Source organism: Staurois parvus, unplaced genomic scaffold, assembly GCF_062004578.1.
Source record: "Staurois parvus isolate SC_StPar_1 unplaced genomic scaffold, SC_StPar_1.0 ptg001162l, whole genome shotgun sequence".
Lineage (NCBI taxonomy): Eukaryota > Metazoa > Chordata > Amphibia > Anura > Ranidae > Staurois > Staurois parvus.
In genome coordinates this window covers 7614987-7637830 of record NW_028318958.1, presented here as the reverse complement: position 1 = coordinate 7637830, position 22844 = coordinate 7614987, and the positions used below count along the sequence as shown (strand labels likewise).

Sequence of the window (22844 nt, the reverse complement as noted above, 5' to 3'; positions counted from 1 at the left end):
GACCACAAGTACGAGGAGCATTCTTCCCACCGACCACAAGTACGAGGAGCATTCTTCCCACCGACCACAAGTACGAGGAGAATTCTTCCCACCGACAACAAGTACGAGGAGCATTCTTCCCACCGACCACACGTACGAGGAGCATTCTTCCCACCGACCACAAGTACGAGGAGCATTCTTCCCACTGACCATCGGTTGAATGGTAATGTTAAAGGATACGGTGACGGTTGTATGGTAGGGTTAAGGGCTACGGTGACGGTTGAGTGGTAGGGTTAAGGGCTACGGTGACGGTTGAGTGGTAGGGTTAAGGGCTACGGTGACGGTTGAGTGGTAGGGTTAAGGGCTACGGTGACGGTTGAGTGGTAGGGTTAAGGGCTACGGTGACGGTTGAGTGGTAGGGTTAAGGGCTACGGTGACGGTTGAATGGTAGGGTTAAGCGTTAGGGTGACGGTTGAATGGTAGGGTTAAGGGCTAGGGTGGCGGTTGAGTGGTAATGTTAAGGGCTACGGTGACGTTTGAGTGGTAGGGTTAAGGGCTACGGTGACGGTTGAGTGGTAGGGTTAAGGGCTACGGTGACGGTTGAATGGTAGGGTTAAGCGTTAGGGTGACGGTTGAATGGTAGGCTTAAGGGCTAGGGTGGCGGTTGAGTGGTAGGGTTAAGGGCTAGGGTGACGGTTGAATGGTAGGGTTAAGCGCTAGGGTACCGGTTGAATGGTAGGCTTAAGGGCTAGGGTGGCGGTTGAGTGGTAATGTTAAGGGCTACGGTGACAATGAGTGGTAAAGTTAAGGGCTACGGTGACGATGAGTGGTAGGGTTAAGGGCAAGGGTGGTGGCTGAATGGTAGGCTTAAAGGCTAGGGTGACGGTTGAATGGTAGGGTTAAGGGCTAGGGTACCGGTGAAATGGTAGGCTTAAGCGCTAGGGTGGCGGTTGAGTGGTAGGGTTAAGGGCTACGGTGACGGTTGAATGGTAATGTTAAGGGCTACGGTGACGATGAGTGGTAGGGTTAAGGGCTAGGGCAGGAGTCCTCAAACTATGGCCCGCGGGCCACATGCGGCCTGCCGAGGACATTTATCCAGCCCGCCAGGCAGGGGCGTATCTGCCGCGTGGCAAGGGACTAGGGTTTGGCAGGTCGGGAGGGCTCGGGCGGGAGGCACGAGGATGGGATCAGCAATTCTAGAACAGGGGAAGGTGGGCTCGGCTTATGAACCCAAACCACTCACCTGGCCTCTCTGCAGCCAGCCGGCCATCTATTCTGATCAGTGCATGCAACCGTCACGGCCAGAGGGCGGAACCTAGAGCTGACCATGAAGAGGGGGAGCAAGAGAGGAGACTCCATCGCTGCATGTCGGGTATCATGGCCACAGACCCTAGATAAGTGCAATAGATGATCGATCTCCTCTCTCTCTCTCCCCCCTCCTCTCACTCTCCCCCCTCCTCTCACTCTCCCCCCTCCTCTCACTCTCCCCCCCTCCTCTCACTCTCCCCCCCTCCTCTCACTCTCTCCCCCCTCCTCTCTCTCTCCCCCCTCCTCTCTCTCTCCCCCCTCCTCTCTCTCGAGTGGTACGGTTAAGGGCTAGGGTGGCGGCTGAATGGTAAGGTTAAGGGATAGGGTGACGGTTGAGTGGTAGGGTTAATTTAATGGATCAAATATAGTCGCATCAAGACTCTTTGCTCCTCACAAGACCTCCTACTTTCTAGCTCCCTGGTCTCCTCCTCCCACGCCCGACTGCAGGACTTCCCCCATCCTCTGGAACTCCCTACCCCAATCCATCAGACTGTCACCTACCCTCCTCACCTTCAGGCGCACCCTGAAAACCCATCTCTTCAGGGAAGCCTACCCCACCCTCACCTAAGAGCCGATCTCCTCCACTCCTCCTACCACTCCATCCCCCACAGCCACTCCCTCCTGTACCTCTATCCCCTCCCTCCTAGATTGTAAGCTGGAAAGAGCAGGGCCTTCGAACCCCTCCTGTATTGTTTCTGTCTTGTCTCATGTTCTGTCCCCCACTACAATGTACAGCGCTGAGCAAACCTTTTGGTGCTATATAAATACTGTATAATAATAATGAACAGAACTCCCATACTTTCCTATCAGCCAAAAATTGCAAAACATGGCAAAAACATGTTACAATATGCAGAGCACACCAGAAAAATGCATTGGCTGATAGGAAAGTATGGGAGTTCTGTTCATTATTATTATACAGTATTTATATGGCACCAAAAGGTTTGCTCAGCGCTGTACATTGTAGTGGGGGGGACAGAACATGAGACAATACAGTAACAAAACAATACACGAGGGGTTCGAGGGCTCTGCTCTTTCCAGCTTACAATCTAGGAGGGAGGGGATAGAGGTACAGGAGGAAGTGGCTGTGGGGGATGGGGTGGTGGGAGGAGTGGAGGAGATCGGCTGTTAGGTGAGGGTGGGGTAGGTTTCCCTGAAGAGATGGGTTTTCAGGGTGCGCCTAAAGGTGAGGAGGGAAGGTGACAGTCTGATGGATTGGGGTAGGGAGTTCCAGAGGATGGGGGAAGTCCTGCAGTCGGGCGTGGGAGGAGACCAGGGAGCTAGAAAGTAGGAGGTCTTGTGAGGAGCAACCTGCATACTTTCACACTGATCCGCAGCAGAAACATGCAGTGCGTTTTTAAAGGACATGACTCCAAAACTGCACCAAAAACGCAACGCAGATGTTTTCCATTGATTTCAATCAGAAGGTGTTTTTGCTGCAGTTTTTTTTAGTACACCAAAAATGCAGCAAGCTGAGCTTTGAAAAACCCATTAGACCTGCAACTGATCAGTGTGAAGAGTTCCATAGGAATACAGGGCCGCGCGGTTGTATTTTTTTTTTTTTTTTTTTTTTTACACAAAAGTGGAAAAAAACGGATCAGTGTGAAAGCAGCACAAATGAACATTTTATGAGTTCAGCCGGTAATATCACCTCATACTTCTTCCTGTACAGGCTCCTTCCCAACATTCGTACTGCCTCACACTATTCTCCTTTCTATACAGTGTTTTCCAGCTACACTACACGTACAACTCGCGTACTAAAGCGCGAAGCACAGCCAGCGCGTTCCTGTTCCTAGGCGGGAATCTCCGAGCGCATTCCCGACATCCCCGCCCACTTTCCATTCCCTCCGCCTCTTCACTGCTTGCGTCCTTTCCCGCCAACCGGCTGCGCGAGGTAGTGCGGAAGCGCGTCATTGGACATCCGGTGGAGGGGAGCCAGTCTCTCGTCTTTTCCGCCCGGGCTGTGTTTTGTTTCCGTCGGCCGCGCTGCGTGTTGGCGGCACGGTCAGTTTTACCTGGGAAGAGCGGAGGAAGGCGTCGGCGGGGAGGTAAGAGGAGGGGAAGGGAGGCCGGCCGGGGCCTGTCACTGGGGAGAAGGATATGGTTAGAGAGCGGAGCTGTGGAGGGTCCTCGGAGGACCTGTGCTGTGTCCACACCGTCGTCTCTGGCCTCCTATTGGTGATGATGTAATGTGTCATGCGCTGTCTTTGTTATGGATGGTGGTGTCCTCCTCTGGTCACTCTAGGATCTGCCCTGTGTGGTGTCCTGTCTCCCCGGCCTCCAGGCTTGGTTGTGTCGTCCTCTGGTCACTCCAGGATCCCCTGTGTGGTGTCCCGTCTCCCCTGTGTGGTGTCATCTCCCCGGCCTCCAGGCTTGGTTGTGTCCTCCTCTGGTCACTCCAGGATCTCCCCTGTGTGGTGTCATCTCCCCAGCCTCCAGTCTTGGTTGTGTCCTCCTCTGGTCACTCCAGGATCTGCACTGTATGGTGTCATCTCCCCGGCCTCCAGTCTTGGTTGTGTCCTCCTCTGGTCACTCCAGGATCTGCACTGTATGGTGTCATCTCCCCGGCCTCCAGTCTTGGTTGTGTCCTCCTCTGGTCACTCCAGGATCCCCTGTGTGGTGTCATCTCCCCAGCCTCCAGGCTTGGTTGTGTCCTCCCCTGGTCACTCCAGGATCTCCCCTGTGTGGTGTCCTGTCTCCCCCTGTGTGGTGTCCTGTCTCCCCAGCCTCCAGGCTTGGTTGTGTCCTCCTCTGGTCACTCCAGGATCTCCCCTGTGTGGTGTCATCTCCCTGGCCTCCAGGCTTGGTTGTGTCCTCTCCTCCTGTGTTGTCCTCTGGTCACTCCAGGATCTGTACTGTTGGTTTGGGGGGTTTGCTCATTATTGGGGGTCCCTGCTCCACTCCCATTCATCATATGAGCAGCAGGGGCACCAGAGATAGAACTACATCCGGGTACAGGGGGTAGGGTTGCCCATCATCCCTTTAACCCCGAACACACATTAATTACACGGGTTCTGTGGCACATGAATGTGCGTGATCGTGTGTAAATGTTACTTAGTAAAGGAAATACATTTAAATGAAGAAATTATTTTAAAAAACCCACCACAAATGCAATAAGAATGCACTGCAAGCACGTATAAACACATGCAAAAGTGCATGAAGAAAAGCACAGTGGATGCAGAGATATGGCGTAAACGAGCCCTTAGGGCCAGGTCGCACTACAAAAGTGCACTCCAGACGCATTCCGGATATGTTTTGTTCTAGTATGGTTCTGTGCAGAAAAAATGCAGCATGTTCTACTTTTTTTTTTTTTCTGCACCAGAAACTGGCTGCACTGGTATGAACTAGGGCCATTGGAATACATGGGAAACACTGTGCATGCATTTTTGATGCAGAAAAAAAGTGTACTGGACTACGTCTAATGTGAACTAGCCCTTAAAGAACTCCAGACAAATTTTTTTATCTTCTCATGTGGGGCTGTGGTCACACTGCATGGGTTAACAGCTCGTTTTGTCTAGTGGTCAAGGAAAAGCTATATTTACCTGTTCCTTACATCCTCTGGAAAACTGCGCTTCCCATGTCCAGTTGTGGACTGTTCATGCTGTCCTTAAAAATCCAGAGCCGGTCTATGGGCATGATGATATTAGGAACAGTCCATTCACTAGACCAGTCCTGCTCTTGAAGGATCAGCATATTAGGTAATTTGATAGGTACCCGCTCCCACTTCCGCTGCAATCACCTAAGGTGATCAGAAGTTTTCCTCCCCGTAGTCTTTTGGGATACATGACAGGTCCCAGAACACTACTGGGCTATTCACAAAGCGCATCGGGCACCCGGCTGTGAGGCTGCAAACTGTCACAGCCGGGTGCCCACACTGAAGATGCCAGGGAGAGAAAACGGCCGGTGAAACCAGCTATGGTGAGGATACCTCTGGACCAAGGACAGGTAAGTGTCTGTATTTTAAAAGTCAGCAGCTACAGTTTTTGTAGCTGCTGACTTTTATTTTAATTTTTTTTCAATTGGAACTCCGCTTTAATACCACTTTAACTTGTTTAAAAAAAAAAACCAAACTAGAAGCAGGCAGCTCTTTATTTCAGCATCCATGTCTTTTGCAATAACATTTACTTGGCTGCTCGCAGTCTTCTATTGAATGTACATTAAGTTGTGCATGCTCAGTGTGCGTTCCTGGCACTCTGGCTGTGATGGAATTCCAGGAGCATGCACGAGATGACGTCATTCCCTGCAAAGGTCAGTCAAGAGGTACCTGAATGTAGCCAGGGAGAAGATGAAACTACTATGTTGCTGGAAGGTGGAGGTGAGTATTTCTGCAGCTTAGTTCGACTTTAAAAAAGAACTATTCTCCACTGCAGCAATGTGATGTCCATTAGCTATCTGCACCATTTACTGATTTTCACCCATTTGATTGGCTGGGCCAAGATGACATCACATCCATGCATACTCAGGAGTTGATTCATCTCTGCAGATGTTGAAATTGTACACTGCGACTGAAAGTGAACAGAGTGGACAGATGAGTAAGAATACTTTAATGCAGAAGAGACATAATATGCCTCTTCTGCATTAACAGTCCTGCTGGTCACTAATCATTTTTAATTAGGAAAAGGTCCACTTTACTAAACTAAGCTTTCCAGACCTATGTTAGATTTTTTGGTGAAACAGACTTGCATCCATTCACATCAGATTACCACTGATGCGCCACTTTTAGGTCAAGAAAAATGGAAAGGGATTCAGACCTTTCCTTTTTTTTTTTTTTCTGCATCAGACCTGGATTGACTTGGAAGAAATGGGATGTTAATGGAAACAAATCTGTTTACATGCAGCTGCTCTTAGGCTAAGGGTCACCATACACATTATAATCTGACCATACAATCTCTGTACAAGATTTATCAAAACTATGTCATTTGAGCACCTACCTAAATTATCCATTCAATCTGTATCCAATCAGGCTGGCTCTTGCACTACACGGTTGTTGGTATATCTAAGGAGATTATACAATCTGATTGTAATGTGTAGGGTGAACATAACATGGAGCTTTCAATCAGGTCTACCTGAAAAACTAACAAAAGGGTCTGATTGGACCACTCGTGTGTCAACTTTACCATACACTGTACAATCTGATTATTCAATCTGTTGTAAATCTCTCAACAACTTTGTAATATAAAGGCCTGTGTGACGTGATAGAAATTGATTGAACTGTATGGATTTGTCTTCAAATTGTGTCGTTTTGGTAAATGTAAAAGAGACTGTCAGTAGAGGACAATAGTTAAGTACAGAATTGGAAAGTGATGCCATCAGTGTGCAGGTGGATTTCAGTCTTCGCTCTTGTACAGAGCTAGAATGCACTCTACAATCCCTTACGGCCTACACTTCAAGGTGTCTGACTCCTGCGTCTTACTTTGTATCTCTATCTGGAGTGCGACCATTCCTTGTTTATGTATAATACAGTGGGGATCGAAAGTTTGGGCACCCCAGCTAAAAATTTGTATTAATGTGCATAAAGAAGCCAAGGAAAGATGGAAAAATCTCCAAAAGGCATCAAATTACAGATTAGACATTCTTATAATATGTCAACAAAAGTTAGATTTTATTTCCATCATTTACACTCAAAATAACAGAAAAACAAAAAAATGGCGTCTGCAAAAGTTTGGGCACCCTGCAGAATTTATAGCATGCACTGCCCCCTTTGCAAAGCTGAGACCTGCCAGTGTCATGGATTGTTCTCAATCATCGCCTGGGAAGACCAGATGATGTCAATCTCAAAGGTTTTAAATGCCCAGACTCATCTGACCTTGCCCCAACAATCAACACCATGGGTTCTTCTAAGCAGTTGTCTAGAAAACTGAAACTGAAAATAGTTGACACTCATAAAGTTGGAGAAGGCTATAAGAAGATAGCAAAGCGTTTTCAGATGTCAATATCCTCTGTTCGGAATGTAATTAAGAAATGGCAGTCATCAGGAACAGTGGAAGTTAAAGCAAGATCTGGAAGACCAAGAAAAATATCAGACAGAACAGCTCGCAGGATTGTGAGAAAAACAATTCAAAACCCACGTTTGGCTGCACGATCCCTCCAGAAAGATCTTGCAGACACTGGAGTTGTGGTACACTATTCCACTATAAAGAGATACTTGTACAAATATGGTCTTCATGGAAGAGTCATCAGAAGAAAACCTCTTCTACGTCCTCACCACAAAAATCATCGTTTGAACTTTGCAAATAAACATATAGACAAGCCTGATGCATTTTGGAAACAAGTTCTGTGGACCGATGAGGTTAAAATTGAACTTTTTGGCCGGAACGAGCAAAGGTACGTTTAGAGAAGAAGGGGCACAGAATTTAATGAAAAGAACCTCTGTCCAACTGTTAAGCATGGAGTTGGATCAATCATGCTTTGGGGTTGTGTTGCAGCCAGTGGCACAGGGAACATCTCACGAGTAGAAGGAAAAATGGATTCAATAAAATTTCAGAAAATTTTGGATGGTAACTTGATGCCATCTGTGAAAAAGCTGAAGTTAAAGAGAGGATGGCTTCTACAAATGGATAATGATCCTAAACACACCTCGAAATCCACGGGGGATTACATCAAGAGGCGTAAACTGAAGGTTTTGCCATGGCCTTCACAATCTCCTGACCTCAACATCATTGAAAATCTATGGATAGACCTTAAAAGAGCAGTGCGTGACAGACAGCCCAGAAATCTCAAAGAACTGGAAGACTTTTGTAAGGAAGAATGGGCAAAGATACCTCTAACAAGAATTGAAAGACTCTTGGCTGGCTACAAAAAGCGTTTACAAGCTGTGATACTTGCCAAAGGGGGCAGTACAAGATATTAACTCTGCAGGGTGCCCAAACTTTTGCAGACGCCATTTTTTTGTTTTCTGTTATTTTGAAAGTGTAAATGATGGAAATAAAATCTAACTTTTGTTGACATATTATAAGAATGTCTTATCTGTAATTTGATGCCTTTTGGAGATTTTTCCATCTTTCCTTGGCTTCTTTATGCACATTAATACAATTTTTTTGCTGGGGTGCCCAAACTTTCGATCCCCACTGTATGTCCAAGTAATAAGTACATTTCCATGCTAATTGTCCTTGGAGAAAGTATAAATAGACCCATCTCTTTGTGCTTAAATGTTGAGTCTTTACTTACATTTCTCTTTGTAATTCTATGCAGAGCGATTCAGCTAACTCAACAGTGACAAAGGCTGGGAAAATCATAACCCTGTAAAAGATGATTTTAAATCACACATATATATATATATATATATAGGGTTCTGTGACACAGGTGATTCTGATTGTAATGCTGTAAATCCTGATACATGGCGTGGTAGTGACGACAGTTTTCTAGTTTGGACACTGAGGCAGAAGTGCCAGAGGAGGAGGCGGCTAGTTTAGTCTTAGTGATTTTGTTGGTGGCCCAGACTTGGCCTAAGGCTCTATGCTCATTAGCGGGTTTGTGGTTTTTTTTTTATTATTTATTTTATTGCTCAAAAAACACTGGTAATTTTTTTGTTTTGGCTTTTTTTTTTCAGTAGCGTTTAGGAGCATTAGCATTTTATTAGCGTTTTTACAGTACATGTACAGGGGCGAAAAAGCTTAGTGTTTTAGTAGTGTTTAGGTGCGTTTTTAACGTTTTTTTTTTCTGCTGGAAAAACGCTCCAATAAAACTATGAAAAATGTATATTTTCTGAGATGTTGAAGCTCAAAAAATGCTAATAGCCTAAAGTAGTGTGCATGGACACATAAGATAACACTATTTATTTATTTTCTAGAAACAAAATATGTTAGCAGCAGCTTCTAGGAGCTTAAGAATACACTATGGAGCCTTAAGACTTGGTTTACAGTGCCGCGACTTGGGATCCGACTTGTGAGATCCCAAGTTGCATGATATGCGAAATCCCATGTTAGTCAATGAGAGCGTCTTAATTAGCACTATTGAAGTTGCTCCGACTTTAGAAAAGGTTCCTGTACTATTTCAAGGTGACTTCTATCCAACTTGCGCTCATAGACTTTAATGGAAGTCACCTCCAAGTTGGATCCTCATCTGCATTGATGCGATTTGGATCTGGTATTACAGGAAGATTACCCAGGCCAAAGTAGCATGGCATGAAAGCTGCGCGTCAGTCACATCAAAGTCATACTCAGGTTATATCGAGTCACCAGGAAGTCGCCTGTCAAAGTTGCACCGTAAGTCACGCAACTGTCAGGTCACTGTAGTGTGAACCAAGCCTTAAGGTGATTTTTATCTGAAACCACTCCAGTTATAGTTTGGTCCCACCCCATCACTTACTTATAAAGTAAAACTGACCTTAAAGTTATAGTAAACTTTGGTTTAAAAACATACAGTTAGGTCCATATATATTTGGACACAGGCACAATTTTAGTCTTTTCAGGTATTTACCAAAACATGTTCAAGCTATAGTTATATAATGGATATGGGCTGCAAGTGCACATTCTCAGGTTTAGTTTGAGGGTTCATACATCCAAATTGGAGGAAGGGTTTAGGAATTACAGCTCTTAAGATTTGCCATCCCCCCCTTTTTTTTTTTCTTCAAGGGACCAAAAGTAATTAGACAATTGAATATAATCATAAATAAAATGTTAATTTTTAATATTTTGTTGAGAATCCTTTACTGGCAATGACTGCCTGAACCAGCTATACGATTAGGGAACAAAATATCTAATCCTCTCTGAGAATGACAGATTGAAGTGATATACTGTGTATACTATTAGAGGTTGAATCTGGTACCAATCATTAGACTCAGATCTAAATTTTTATTTAAAGAAAAAAAATGATTCATTATGCATGACAGACCCCCTTGTCATAGGCAGGTAGCTTGATGATCACTATTCTAAGCGGTTCATTTCTACTTTGAAACGGTGAAAGCAATAATAAAAATATATAAAGTTATATGATAGGTGGAGGTTTAATTTACTTTAATGGGCATATTAAATCAATAAAAAAGGAAAATTAAAGAGGGTGGAACATTGCCTGCATCAAGTCAGATGCAGGCATTGTCATGTATACAGAAGAAGAAACGCCTCTCCACACCCTTCCCTTCTAGTGCGGATGCCCAGGTATCTGTTCAAAGTCTGTCTCTAGCCTCAGTCTAACGGTATTGATAACATGTGAGCTGCACACCAGTGTCAACGTTTCCAAGTGCCTTTATTCAAACCACCAGCAATATGAATGCATATGAAGCATAAGTGCCCAGGTACCTCCCCTTGAAGAGTTTCGCTATAATAGACTTCGTTATAAGGATGAAAATGAGCAATAAAGTGTTATTAAACCTATAATAGTAAAGTCGGTCTGTATATGCAGTAAAGCATGCTTGTTATACCTAAGAGGTTAATCCTGCACATTGTGTGTGTAAAAAAAAAAAAAAAAGCCTGTTTGTCTTCTCTGATGCTCCCCTTTTACTGTCCCCAATCTATCTGCCAAAGTAGAGAGCAGTAGGGGCAAGCTGCACATGCTGAGTTTGGTGTGTATTGCTAAAGTTTTTATTTTGTTGGGAGGGTGCATGTGATCAGCACTGTCCAGACACAGGGTCAGGGGTCCTGCAGCCTTAGAGGACACTCGGGAGAATGAAAACTCCTACAAAATGAACCAGTGTTTGGCCGGACACTGATAGAAATCACAAGACTGCTATATACTGCTGATGAGAAAAATGTATTTAGCAGTTTATATTTACTAAACTAGTTGCATGTCCATGCTCTGTGTACTGTGGGAGACCAGATATAATGAACGAAGGGTCATGGGTTTAGTAACATTTTACGGTTATGGTGGTGAAATGCGTTGGAAGGGCGGTTCCTGGGCAGGGATGCTTTTTATACTGTCGTGCTGCTGGTGGTTTGAATAAAGGTGCTTGGAAAAGTTGACGTTGGTGTGCAGCTCACATGATTCAGTACTTTCAGATGCAGACTGGGGATTTTTATAGCTAGTGATGCTGGCTGTCAAATTACAATAGTAGCACCGGGAGATGCATCCATCTGTGCTGTGCAGTGTGGATGGAGGAGCCTGTTCCATGAAAACAAATGGTTTCCAGCGATTATAAACCTTTAAATTAATAAAATAGTCAAACTTACCTACTCCATGCAATGGTTTTGCACAAAGCAGACCCAATCCTCCATTTCTGGGGTCCCCCGATGGCATTTCAGGCTCCTCCTGCGTTCAGAGTTCCCCCAACCATCTATTTCCCACCCAAGCAACTGCTTGCTAGGGGTGGGCACTCCTGCAAGCTCGCTCTTGAGCCCTGCTGTCTTCGTCCATAGACATAGTGTGGATTTGCCTCACCCCCCACTCCCTCATGAGGAGGGAAAACTGCCTTTCTTGGGTGCAGCACTTAATTGAGATCAGGCTCAAGTCAGTATAAGGGGAGGGCTGGGGTAATCCTGGACACAGAAGTTTTTTTACCTTCATGCAGAGAATGCATTACGTTAAAGAAAAACCTTAAGGCTTTACAACCACTATCAGTAGTGGCATTGATCAAATCTGTGGTCTTTCTAATTTACAATAGAAATTTATTTTCACATACTACTTTAAGTACTGTATAATTCAGGTTTCATTTTACGGTTTGTTCGGAGATCCCGCACTGCATGGGTTATGTTCTTTGTACACAGCTAGGCTGGTTTCCTTGTTTTTCTTAACTCTTTGTAAATCTGTTTCCTGTGTAGCTTTTAGTCTGTATTCACTTCCTGTAAGCTTCATCCGGAAGCACGTGTGCAAGTCTGTTTTCACTTTTTCCTTTTATTTTGTTGACTTACCAAATCTTGCTGTTCAATAAACATGAGCAAGTACTAACGTTTCCCAGAGCATTTAGAAATGTTTTTTTGGGGACTCCGAAATGATTGGTTATCAAGTTCAGTGCTATCCTGCTTAGTTCAGTATTAATGCTTCATGGTCTACGATGAAAGCTGGGGCTACAAAATGGTTGTGCAGCGTATACACGTTTACCCAGCACTGCAGTACTTTTCAATGAATACTTTTGTTGCCTCTTACAAGTTCTTATGAGTAGCAAATGACTAGGGAGTACTCCATATAGTGTCCATTTTAAAGTGATGCCAAAGGTTTTTTTTTTTTTAATTAAAATAAAAAAGCATTTATACTTACCTACTCTATGTAATATTTCACAGAGTTGTCCCCCACCGGCGCTCTCAGCTTCTCCTTCCCTGAGTGGCTCTTTAGCAAGCCAGGGTGCGTGGCTGAGCCTGGCTGTGTATGCCCATAGGCACACACAGCGCCGGTAAGCCCCACCCCTGTCCCCTCCTCACAAATGTTAGCAGGAGCCCATGGCCGCTGCTCTCAATGTCTTCGGTCAGAACAGAAAGAGATGGGAGCGGTGCTGCAGTCAGGAGAGCGCTGGAGTAGTGAGAAGAGTCGGGCAGGTCTTTAGGGATAGGGGTGAATTGGGTAGGTAGAGGGGAGTTTTGTTTTACCTGAATGCATTAAGATAAAAATCGATATAATTTTAGAACCACTTTGACATGTTTAGGTGAGATGCTGCTCAGGTACTTCATTAAATGCTTACAAGTAGTGGACCATGCATTAACATGGCATATTGGAGATTTACAAAATTGCATAGTTAGCTCCTTGTACTGCTGCTTCCTCTCATAGTTCAGTTCTGCTGTACAGGGACTGCAAGAGGTTGAACCCAGGTCAGATTCAGGTACTTAACACTGCTTTAAAAAAGTACATGTATTGGTTGTAGTGCTGCATACATTTTGAGTCTTTAATATCTGCCTTGAATTCAGCTTAAGGCCCCTTCCAGACGGGGCGGGCTCCGCTAGCTCAGCGAGGGATCTGTCTCCTTAGCAAGCCGATGGCTGTTCTGTGTTCACTCCACTTACGCAGAGTGGACACAGACGCCTTCCGTTCTCGTCTATGGGCGGACAGATGTAAACGGACCACCTGTCTGTTTACATCTGACTGCCGTCTGATCTGTTAAAAACAGACGGGGATTCATACCTCTTACGTCTAACGGATCGCTTGGCAGTCGGGTGTAAACAGACATCTGTTTCACTCACCGCTCTACAGAGGAAAATAGAGGGTCCGTTGGGATCTACCAGAAATACTGACAGGTGGACCTGATTTGTCCACCCTGTGGTAAAAGGGCCTTAAAGGATAAGTTCACCTTTCGTAACATGTTACACCCATATTCAGGGTGTAACATGTTATGATCAGACCGGCCCCTTCTCTGCTGTGACAGCTAGCTGTTAAATTAAAAAAGTGCCCATGCGGAGCTCCACCCATCCAGCCATGTCACTTATTCATAGTATTCTGTGAATGGGAAAAAGTCCTGGCAGCATTTGTGCCTGTCTGCTTGTAGTTTTCAGTGAACTACCATGGCACTGCACAGCGCCGTGGTAGTTCATTGAGCCTTCCTGTCAGTAGTATCTGCTCGCTCGTATGGGATGTACAAGCAAGTAGATAATACTGACAGGTCAGAGAGAGACCTGTTTGTCACTACAATCTGCTGAATGCTGGTGCAATGCTTTAGAGACTTCACAAACACAAAATAATAAATGCACTTTTCTTTTTTTTTTAAACCTGCAAAAAAAGTGCATTTATTTTTTGTTAAAAGGTAAACTTATTTTTTAAAGAATTGATCATAGGTATCCCTGAGCTAAACACTTCAAAAGCGTAAAAACAGCCTGGACTTCAAGCGATTAAAGCAAGCTCATAGCTGCAGCCATGAACATGGCATCTTTTTTTTTTTTTTTTTTTTTGCCATCTTCTGCTGTTCAGTAAAAGTGATCTAGGCATCTTTACAGCTTCTCAATCACTTCTATGGTAGTAAGAGGGGATTAGATTGTATGTTAAGTTGCTGGCTACTACTAGGACCTATCTGGTATAATGCCTGTAGGTAAACATTCTACATATGTTGTGGCTGCTCATGTATTTGTCTTTCTTTAGCAGTGTGTTTGACAAACTTTTCAGAAAACGGTATTATGAAATAAAAAAAACTTGTATGTTTAGAATATATATTTTCATAGAAATGACTGAGTATTGCTAATAACCTAATTTTCATGTACTAGGCTTGCCATTGTGACGTTTCAGCCATGACGAAGAGGGAGGCTGAGGAGCTGATAGAGATAGAAATAGATGGTTCAGACAAGACGGAGTGCACTGAGGAAAGGTATGTGCTAAAATCGGACAGGTCTATGTTTTGCTCATTACTTATGGTTAAATGTTTGCCCAGAACAGATATGTAACTGTAAGTGAACATTTGTGGGTTAAATCACCCATTGGTGTTTTTAACCTTCTCAGGGACTTTAATGGAGTTGCTGGTTCCCCCCCTCCATGTCAAACATTTTGGGACATTACTTTCTAGCTTCCTATGGTGTCTTTGGGATGAGAAGTGAAAGGAAATACCCCAGTTGTACACAGACAGCAAATGATAAACTGCCAAGGATTTTAACCTTTCCTTGCTCAATCCAAAACCTAAAACTGAAGTCTTGGGTCACGATTAGAACATGCCTTGGGGCTCTTTTTTTTTTTTTTTTTTTGCTCTGTTTAGGTATCCAAAATGGATGCTATCACCTTGCTCCTTTTCTCCTATATTTTTTGTTTTTCAGACCTGGTGACACTATCACCTGGTGAAGGGCAGGCAGCGTGCCCTACAAGTCTATCACCTGATTTTGGCTGGTGCAGTCACTCTACTCCTAAGAGCTCTCAGCTGATAGTGTATTAGTGGGCTGGCTGTTGATTGTTGGCTGAGAGAGACTGGGTGGGTTAATTTGTTAACATCTTGTCTATCATTGCTCTAGTGTGGAGCAGAGTTGCTGTAAGGGCTCATGTACACTGCAGCTGATAAACCCTCATTTAGGAGCTGTTCAGTGGGTTTTTTTTCAGCAGCCCCTGAACTCTCGCTATTTTCCTATGTGTCCATGTACACTGTCGTTTACAGTCATTTACAGGCAGTTGAGTTAAGTCGTTTTTTTTGAACGCAGAAAACTTGCGTTCAGGAGTAGATTTTATCACCGTTTCAAACGCTTGTAAACGCTGCTAACCACGTGTGTGTGCGCGTTTTTAAATTTTTTTTTTAACTCTTCCATTTTCAGATTCTGTCCAGAGCCTTTTTTTATCGTGAAAAATGCATGCAAAGCGTTTTCCCGGTACTCAAATGGACATGGTACACCATACTTTGAGGTTTCTCATGAAAGAAAATGTTAGACGCTGCTGCAATAATTTCTGCACAGATTTCTCTGTTTCTCTCAAAATGTCTGAAATAGTTAATTACTGTTTTTCAGTGCATTCTGGGCATTTTGGAAGGTCTCCTGAGGTTATCTTTAAAAAAATGCTTCTAAATGCAAACGTGCATAAATGTGGTATGCAACCGTGGCTAAATAGACGTTGTTTAGCCACGGTTGCATATTGCTTTTATGCACGTTTGTGTTTAGTAGCATTTTTTAAAGATAACCTCAGAAGACCTTCCAAAATGCCCAGAATGTTTTCCAGCAGTCAATTTCCATCATTTAGAAGTGTCCCATGTACAAGGAGCCTAATTTTGCCAGCTACTACAGTTTCCGTGCAGATGCAGTTGGACAGACACTGTGATCGGTGTTGATAGGATAGGCGTCAGATTTCAGTCTGCCTGTCTGTTTGCAAGATTACATGAAAGTACCTGCAACAGGGCACACTGACTCCTTTCCCATCCTAGCAGTGATCACAGTGCAAGTAACCTCATCTGTGTACTGCAAGGATACTCACAATTGTTACAAGTAGTAGGCATCACTGAATGGGCTGGATGTCATTCATCTTGGATGTCGGCAAGCAACCATAGTAAATGGTTATATAAATGTTTTGAGGGAATCTTAGTGTTAAAAGGGTGAGGCTGGAGTTCAGCTCTAAAAAATGTTTTGGCCATGAATACTAAAAGTAAAAAAGAAAAGGAAATCTCACTGGGTCAGATACAGCCGCTGCTGTCAATCAGCGCCAGTGACAAGGGAGGGGGAGGCAGGGCCGAGCCCCACTTTATTTTATAGACACACAGAGTAGGGCTCAGGAGTGAGCATGATTACCACCATAGTAAATGCCTTGCTGTGGGGACACTGTGCAGGTAAGAGCCAAGATTGCTGGCAGGGTCCCCAAGAGGAGGGGAGGATAGGGAGTGTTTTGTGCAAAACCATTGCAAAGAGCAGGTAAGTATGACATGGCATGTGTCCTATTTAATATTATTATTATACAGGATTTATGTAGTGCCAGCAGCTTGTTCAGTGGAGGGATTGCAGATATGGAACGGTTAGTAAAGTGGATGAGTCTAGCAGCAGCATTCATGATAGACTGAAGAGAAGAGAGCTTGTGATTAGGAGGACCAATGAGGAGGGAGTAACAATAATCAAGGCGATAACAAGGGAGTAAATAAGTTGCTTAGTAGTTTCAGATGTTAACAACGGGCGTATCTTGGGGATGTTGCGGAGGTGAAGTCAATGTGATTTTGACAGTGATTGGATTTGGGGCTGAACGGACAGGTGGGAGTCCAGGATTACACCTAGTGCCCTGGCATGAGGGGAGGGACTGATGGTTGTATTATTGATCTTGATGGAGAAGTCCGGGGAGGGGGCACGGGCTGGAGGGAATAGTATGAGCTCCGTTTTGGAAAGATTTCATTTGAGGAAGTGGAGTGACATCCATGCTGATAGTCATTTAGTAGGTTAGTAATGCGAGAGGAGACTGAAGAGGTGAGGGATAGAAAAATAGGTTTGTGTGTCATCTTCATAGAGATGGTACTTAACCTCTTCCCACCTGGCCTATGGCCGAATGGCGGCTGGCAAAAACCCTCACGTTCCAGTGGCGTCCTTTCGGGCATGCACAGTTTGCGTGCCTGCAGAGCGGTGCAATCTGTCACCGGCCGTGTACCTCGGACATGGCCGATGACAGATCTGAGTACCAGCCCCAATGCCGGTACCATGTGACCTGCTGTGACCAATCACAGCAGGTCACATGACAGTTGTATACAATGGATGGCTTCATTCATGCCATCCATTGTATACTAGTGTGTCTAGCTGTCAGTGGTCACAGCGATCACATGCACAAGCTGGGCCAATCACAGCCCAGCTGTGTCATGTGATTAGCCGTGGCCAAGTCACAACTAAGCACAAAAAAAAAACCCCCTGAATGAATAGATGTCATTCAGGTAAATGCTTGCTTATAGCAAAGTAATTCTTTGCTATAAGCAAATTGTGTTAAAAAAAAAAATAAATACTGATCACTTCCCCAAAGTAGTACAATGTTACTATGGTAACATTGTACTACTTTGGTCATAGTGAAATATGAAAAAAAATCTTATAGGAAAAAAAAGTAATAAAATTAAAAATGTTTTTTTTTTTATACTGTCACCAGTCAGTGTCCCTGATCCCCACCATGCCAGTTATATGATGATGCTGTACTGCACTGGTGACAGTATGTACAAAAAAAATAGTGAAAATAATTTTTTTAATTTTTTCATTTTCCGAAAAATTATGAAAAAAAATACAACTTAAAAAAACTCGCCATGCCTCCTTATGAAGTACGTCGGACTGTCTACTCTGCAAAAAGGGGTCATTTGGGGGATATCTGTACTGTTCTGACATTCTTGGACCTCAAGAAATTAGATTGGCCGTCAGTACTTCAGGATTGATCAATATTCAGATCTATACCATAGTTTGTGAACGCTATAACTTTCCTACAAACTAAAAAATACATCTTAATTTGGGTTATTTTCACCAAAGACATGTAGCAGAATACATCTTGGCCTAAATTTATGAAGAACAATTATTTATTTGCAAACTTTTATAACAGAAACAAAGAAAAACATGTTTTTTTTTCAAAATTTTCAGTCTTTTTTTTTTTGTTAATTTAGCAGAAACTAAAAACCCCAGTGGTGATTACCACCAAAAGAAAGCTCTAGTTGTGTGAAGAAAATGATAAAAATTTTAGTTTGGGTACAATGTTGTATGACTGCGCAATTGTCATTCAAAGTGTGAGAGCGCTGAAAATTGGCTTGGGCAGGAAGGGGGTAAAAGTGCCCTGTATGGAAGAGGTTAAAGCCATGGGAGTTTATCAAGTGACCAAGGAAGGAGGTGTAGATGGAGAAGAGAAGGGGTCCAAGGACAGAACCTTGAGGGATCCCTACAGAAAGAGGGAGTGAAGAGGAGGAGCCAGAGTTATAGGTAACACTGAAGGAGCACTGCGATAGGTAGGAGAAGAACCATGAGAGAGCAGAGTCTCGGAGGCCAAGAGAGTGGATTTTTTTGAGGAGGGGGGGATGGTCAACAGTAGCAAAAGATGCGGAGAGGTCAAGTAGTAAGAGTACGGAGTAGTGGCCATTGGTTTTAGCTGTTAGTAGATCATTAGAGTTTTAGTAGGGCAGTTTCAGTGGAGTGTAGTGAGCAAAAGCTAAACTGTAAAGGATCAAGAAGGTTGTTGTCAGTAAGGTAGGAGCTCAGGCTATTGTAGACTAAGCGTTCTAGGAGTTTAGAGGTAAACGGGAGCAGGGAGATGGGTCTTAAGTTGCTCAGGTTGGTGGGGTCCAGGGAGGGCTTTTTAAGTATGGGAGTGATGTGTGCATGCTTTAGAGCGGTGGGGAAGATACCTTTAGAGAGGGAGAGATTGAAGATGTGAGTGAGAGAGCATAGGACAGAAGAAGAGGGTGACCGTAGTAGTTGAGAGGGGACAGGATCCAGAGGGCAGGTGGTGAGGCAGGCTTTTGAAAAACCTTAGAGATCTCTTCAGAAGAAGCAAGGTCAAAAGAGGAAAGTGTTGAGGGAGGTTTAGTATAAGGTATGCTATGTGGGATAGATGTCTGTGTAGCAGAGATGCCCCTACGAATTGCATCAATCTTGTTTTTGAAATGGTTTGCAATCTCGTAAGCAGTGAGAAAAAAAACAAACGAAATAATCACTTTAAGTGTGTAATTACTCTGCGCTTGGTGCATAAAACAAAAAAAAGAGGGCAGGTTGGACTATTTGAATACAGAACATATGCAAAAGAGGAATTGTTGCACTATCCAATTAAATAAATCAGTGAAGATGAACACTCACAAATGGCAAAGTATGTGATGTGTATAAAATAATTCATAATAAACTCTACATTCTATGAGTGTCTAACAATGGTATTTCGAAATCTGAGCGGTGAAAACACCTTGTATGCACAAAAGAAGTCCACATTGCCAGTGAGAAATTTGTGATGACACTTCACTTAACCGATTGTATCCGCTTCAGTGCTCCACCATATAATGCATATTTTCTGTATTTTTCAATGGGGTTTTCAATAAATACTGGGCTCAAGGCTGTTTTGTATATCGGCCTTTATTAATTGCTGAGTGCAGCAATGAGAGTGTGGCACCCTGGTAATGTTTGTGTTTGGGAGAACGTATTTAATTATGATCTGGTATTCCAGATTACAATAAATCAGCATTCTTAACTATTTAAGTCATTGCAAGTGCAGCAAGTAGAAGTGCAATATTGACTGCATCTCCTGCAGCTTTTCTCTTTTCCTGTTTGTATGCTTTTTACTCTAAATTCATGTTCTTGTCCTTTTTTCTTTTAGCATTATAGAGCAGACATATACCACAGCAGAGTTTGTCAGCCAATCTATTGATATAAATGAGCCAGTCGGAAATCTTAAGAAGCTTCTAGAGCCCAGACTTCAGTGTTCACTTGAAGCACATGAAATCTTCTTACAAGACATCCAGGTATAAGTCGTAATTTTTGGAGCTGTAAGTCTGTGTTTTGTCTTAAGAGTCACAGTACGTCAGTGAACGATGTGCCAAGAGTCTGGCATTCTAGGATATCTAAACCCAAGAAAAAAGCAAAAATGTAAATATATTTCAGCATACCAATTCTTGGATGTGATGGCTGCATTAGTTTTCTAATACGCTAAGAACATTTTCAGCAGAAAAATAGTTGGTCTTGGTCTTGCCAGTAATGCAGTATCCTTGTCACTTCCTGTGAACAAAGACATACACTGTAATAATTAATTAAATGCTTCATTCCCATGGGCATACTTTAGAGTATGCCCATCCAAGGGCTTTGTTTGCCCGCATGGGGATGCGCAGGTGTTCGTGTATCCCTGTGCAAGCAGTCCTATTCATTTCAATTTGGACAGAGTGGCGGCCACTGCCCTCAATTTGACAACTGTGTGGCACTTGGGTACAGACAGCATACAATCGGTGCCGTGTACACGTACAGCTGTAAAATCGGGAGCAGCAACTGTGTCCCAGTTAAGATGAATGGAGCTGACTGCACAGGGATCCTTGATTACTTGTGAGTCCCCACATGGTCAATTATGGCCCTCACACGGGCTTATGCTATAGTATTCCAATGTGCACTTGCTGAAAATTTTGTAACCTTTCTCTTAAAGTGTTTTCTATTTTTGCCATCACATTTTAGAAACCCACTCTAGGTTTATTATATATTCCTAATTACACAGCATGTCTACAAATGACTTGAAAACATTTTTATCTTTCTAGTTGTTTCTTTGGAGCAGTTTTATACATAGCTTGCAATGTGGAACTGGATGTACCCACCCATGCAGTGAGATGTTTAACCCTTTGTTAGGGCAGACAGTGTGTATATCTAGGTTACAATTTCTAATTTGATCGACCTGCAAATAGGTTTCATGATTATCCCAATTTGGCTGGAAAAGTGAAAATACAAGTAAATCCTTTGTGGTAATGCAATGCCCCCCCAATCCTTTCCCTATTTAGATAAGAATGTCTTCCCTCTCTCTGTACTCCTCAGCTAAACCAACAGAGGCTATAACTTTATGGATAGTTTATAAATCGTGAAAATAAACCCATCGATTTAACACTCTCATTCAAGGTATTCTGTAAATAACTGTCAGTTGCTTGTGCTCTCAACCAGACTGTCAAACCATCAAATGGCTGGTGTCATAACTGATAATGTGTGCAGCACCATGGCAACTGAGGGTAAGATGGCAGATTCCTTGGCTGTAAAGGATAGAAGGATTGAGTTCTTCTTTAACATCTGGACGTCAGCCCACAGTACATGTGATGCAAGCAGGCGGCAGCTGCAGGCTAGGCAACCTACATATACATTGCCACCTGCTTCTGTTCTATCGGGTATGCGCCCCCTGCTCACCCATGCTGTGATTGGACATAGCACGAGTTTGTCAGCAGATTTCGACTAATGATTTTGCTTGAACCTTGCTGATTGACTGTATCCAATCACAGCACAGAGTTCTGTGCACACAGGTTAGCAGTCTAGCTGTTTGTTCTTCCTGAACAGCAGGGAGAAAAAAAAACCAGCCAGATCTGTGAATAAAAGCAGCACACATTACTTGTTAAGCACTCAATTAACCTTTTGTCAATGTCCCATCCACTGTCATTAATACAGTGTACAATATGATATCAGATCACTTTAAGAGACTTTAATAACTTTTTTTTTTTTTTTTTAACTCCCCCCAAAATAAAAAAGTTGTATTTATCTGCTATTGCACAAAACAGCCCCTTACCTCTTGCCAGCTCTCCTGGCTTGCCCACATGCCCTGCTCCCTCCTCACAGGATTTCATTGACATCAGCAGGAACAAATGGCTCCTGCTGCTTCCTGTGTGTCCTGTGGGAAGAGAGAAAGCAGTGTTGCTGCAGCTTGACACAGCGCTGGATGGAGATAGGACTCGGGTAAGCGTTTGAGGAAGGAACGAGTAGTGGGACATTTTTTACTTTATGCAGGGAATGTTAAGGTAAAAACATGTTTTGACTTTAGAACCACTTTAAGGGCAGATAGGAGATACTGAAAAAGATAGTTGCTTGGTGAGGTTTGTTGTTATACACCTTTTAATTCACTTGTTTATTCTAGACATGTGAATATGTATGCAGAGCATTTTTTGTGACAGGTACATTTTAAACTGCTTGTTTATGTGAAAACTGTTCTGTTTCAGCTTGATCCGGAAAGAAGTTTATTTGATCAAGGAGTTAAAACAGATGGCTCTGTACAGCTTAGTGTGCAGGTTATATCCCAGCAAGGTTCGTATTTGTTATTAGATTAAAGTAATAATGGGAATCATCCTCCTACTTGTGAAGCTGTGATTGTGAAACATCTTCTTGTCAGCGTACAAAGCAATCCCCACATTTTGGATGTATGAAAAAAAAAAAAATACAGCTGGACAGATCCATGACAACAGTGGGTCAGTCAAGTCCCTTAGTATCAGGGTACATCCAGAATCTACTGACACCATTGTACGATAGGAGACTTTCATGGAGCAATACTGAGAGAGGGGGGGAACTCAAACAATGCCAGTTAACTTTGTGAATGTTAGGATTTATTGATAACTGCTCTTTATCTAGACACTGGCCTACAAAATAATATTTTAGCTTCCCCCACAGTGTAGAATAACATGAGACTAGCATCGTTCTCCATCTTACTACAAAATGGGTGGCATTATTGGGGAGTGGTGATGAGTCCAGAGTGGACCGTGCAGCTGGAAAAAGTGGATTGGGCAGCAGTTTCCTCATGGTACACTCATGATCCTTCAGTGTGATCTCTAATAGAGATTTTCATTAGGCAGCAATGAGCATATGTAAAATGCTATTTAAATAGAA

The 22844-nt window shown here is 43.4% G+C and overlaps 1 protein-coding gene across 1 annotated transcript in view; it reads left to right on the top strand.

Moving 5' to 3' along the window:
- The first annotated feature begins 3179 nt into the window (after positions 1-3179).
- GABPA (GA binding protein transcription factor subunit alpha) overlaps positions 3180-22844 on the top strand; it is a 35687-nt gene continuing 16022 nt past the window's right edge. The window contains exons 1-4 of the mRNA XM_089659533.1: positions 3180-3332; positions 14337-14437; positions 19831-19975; positions 22184-22268. Of these exons, the coding sequence (XP_089515659.1) occupies positions 14361-14437; positions 19831-19975; positions 22184-22268 (307 nt within the window). The 5' untranslated portion in view covers positions 3180-3332; positions 14337-14360. The remainder of the gene's footprint in view (positions 3333-14336; positions 14438-19830; positions 19976-22183; positions 22269-22844) is intronic.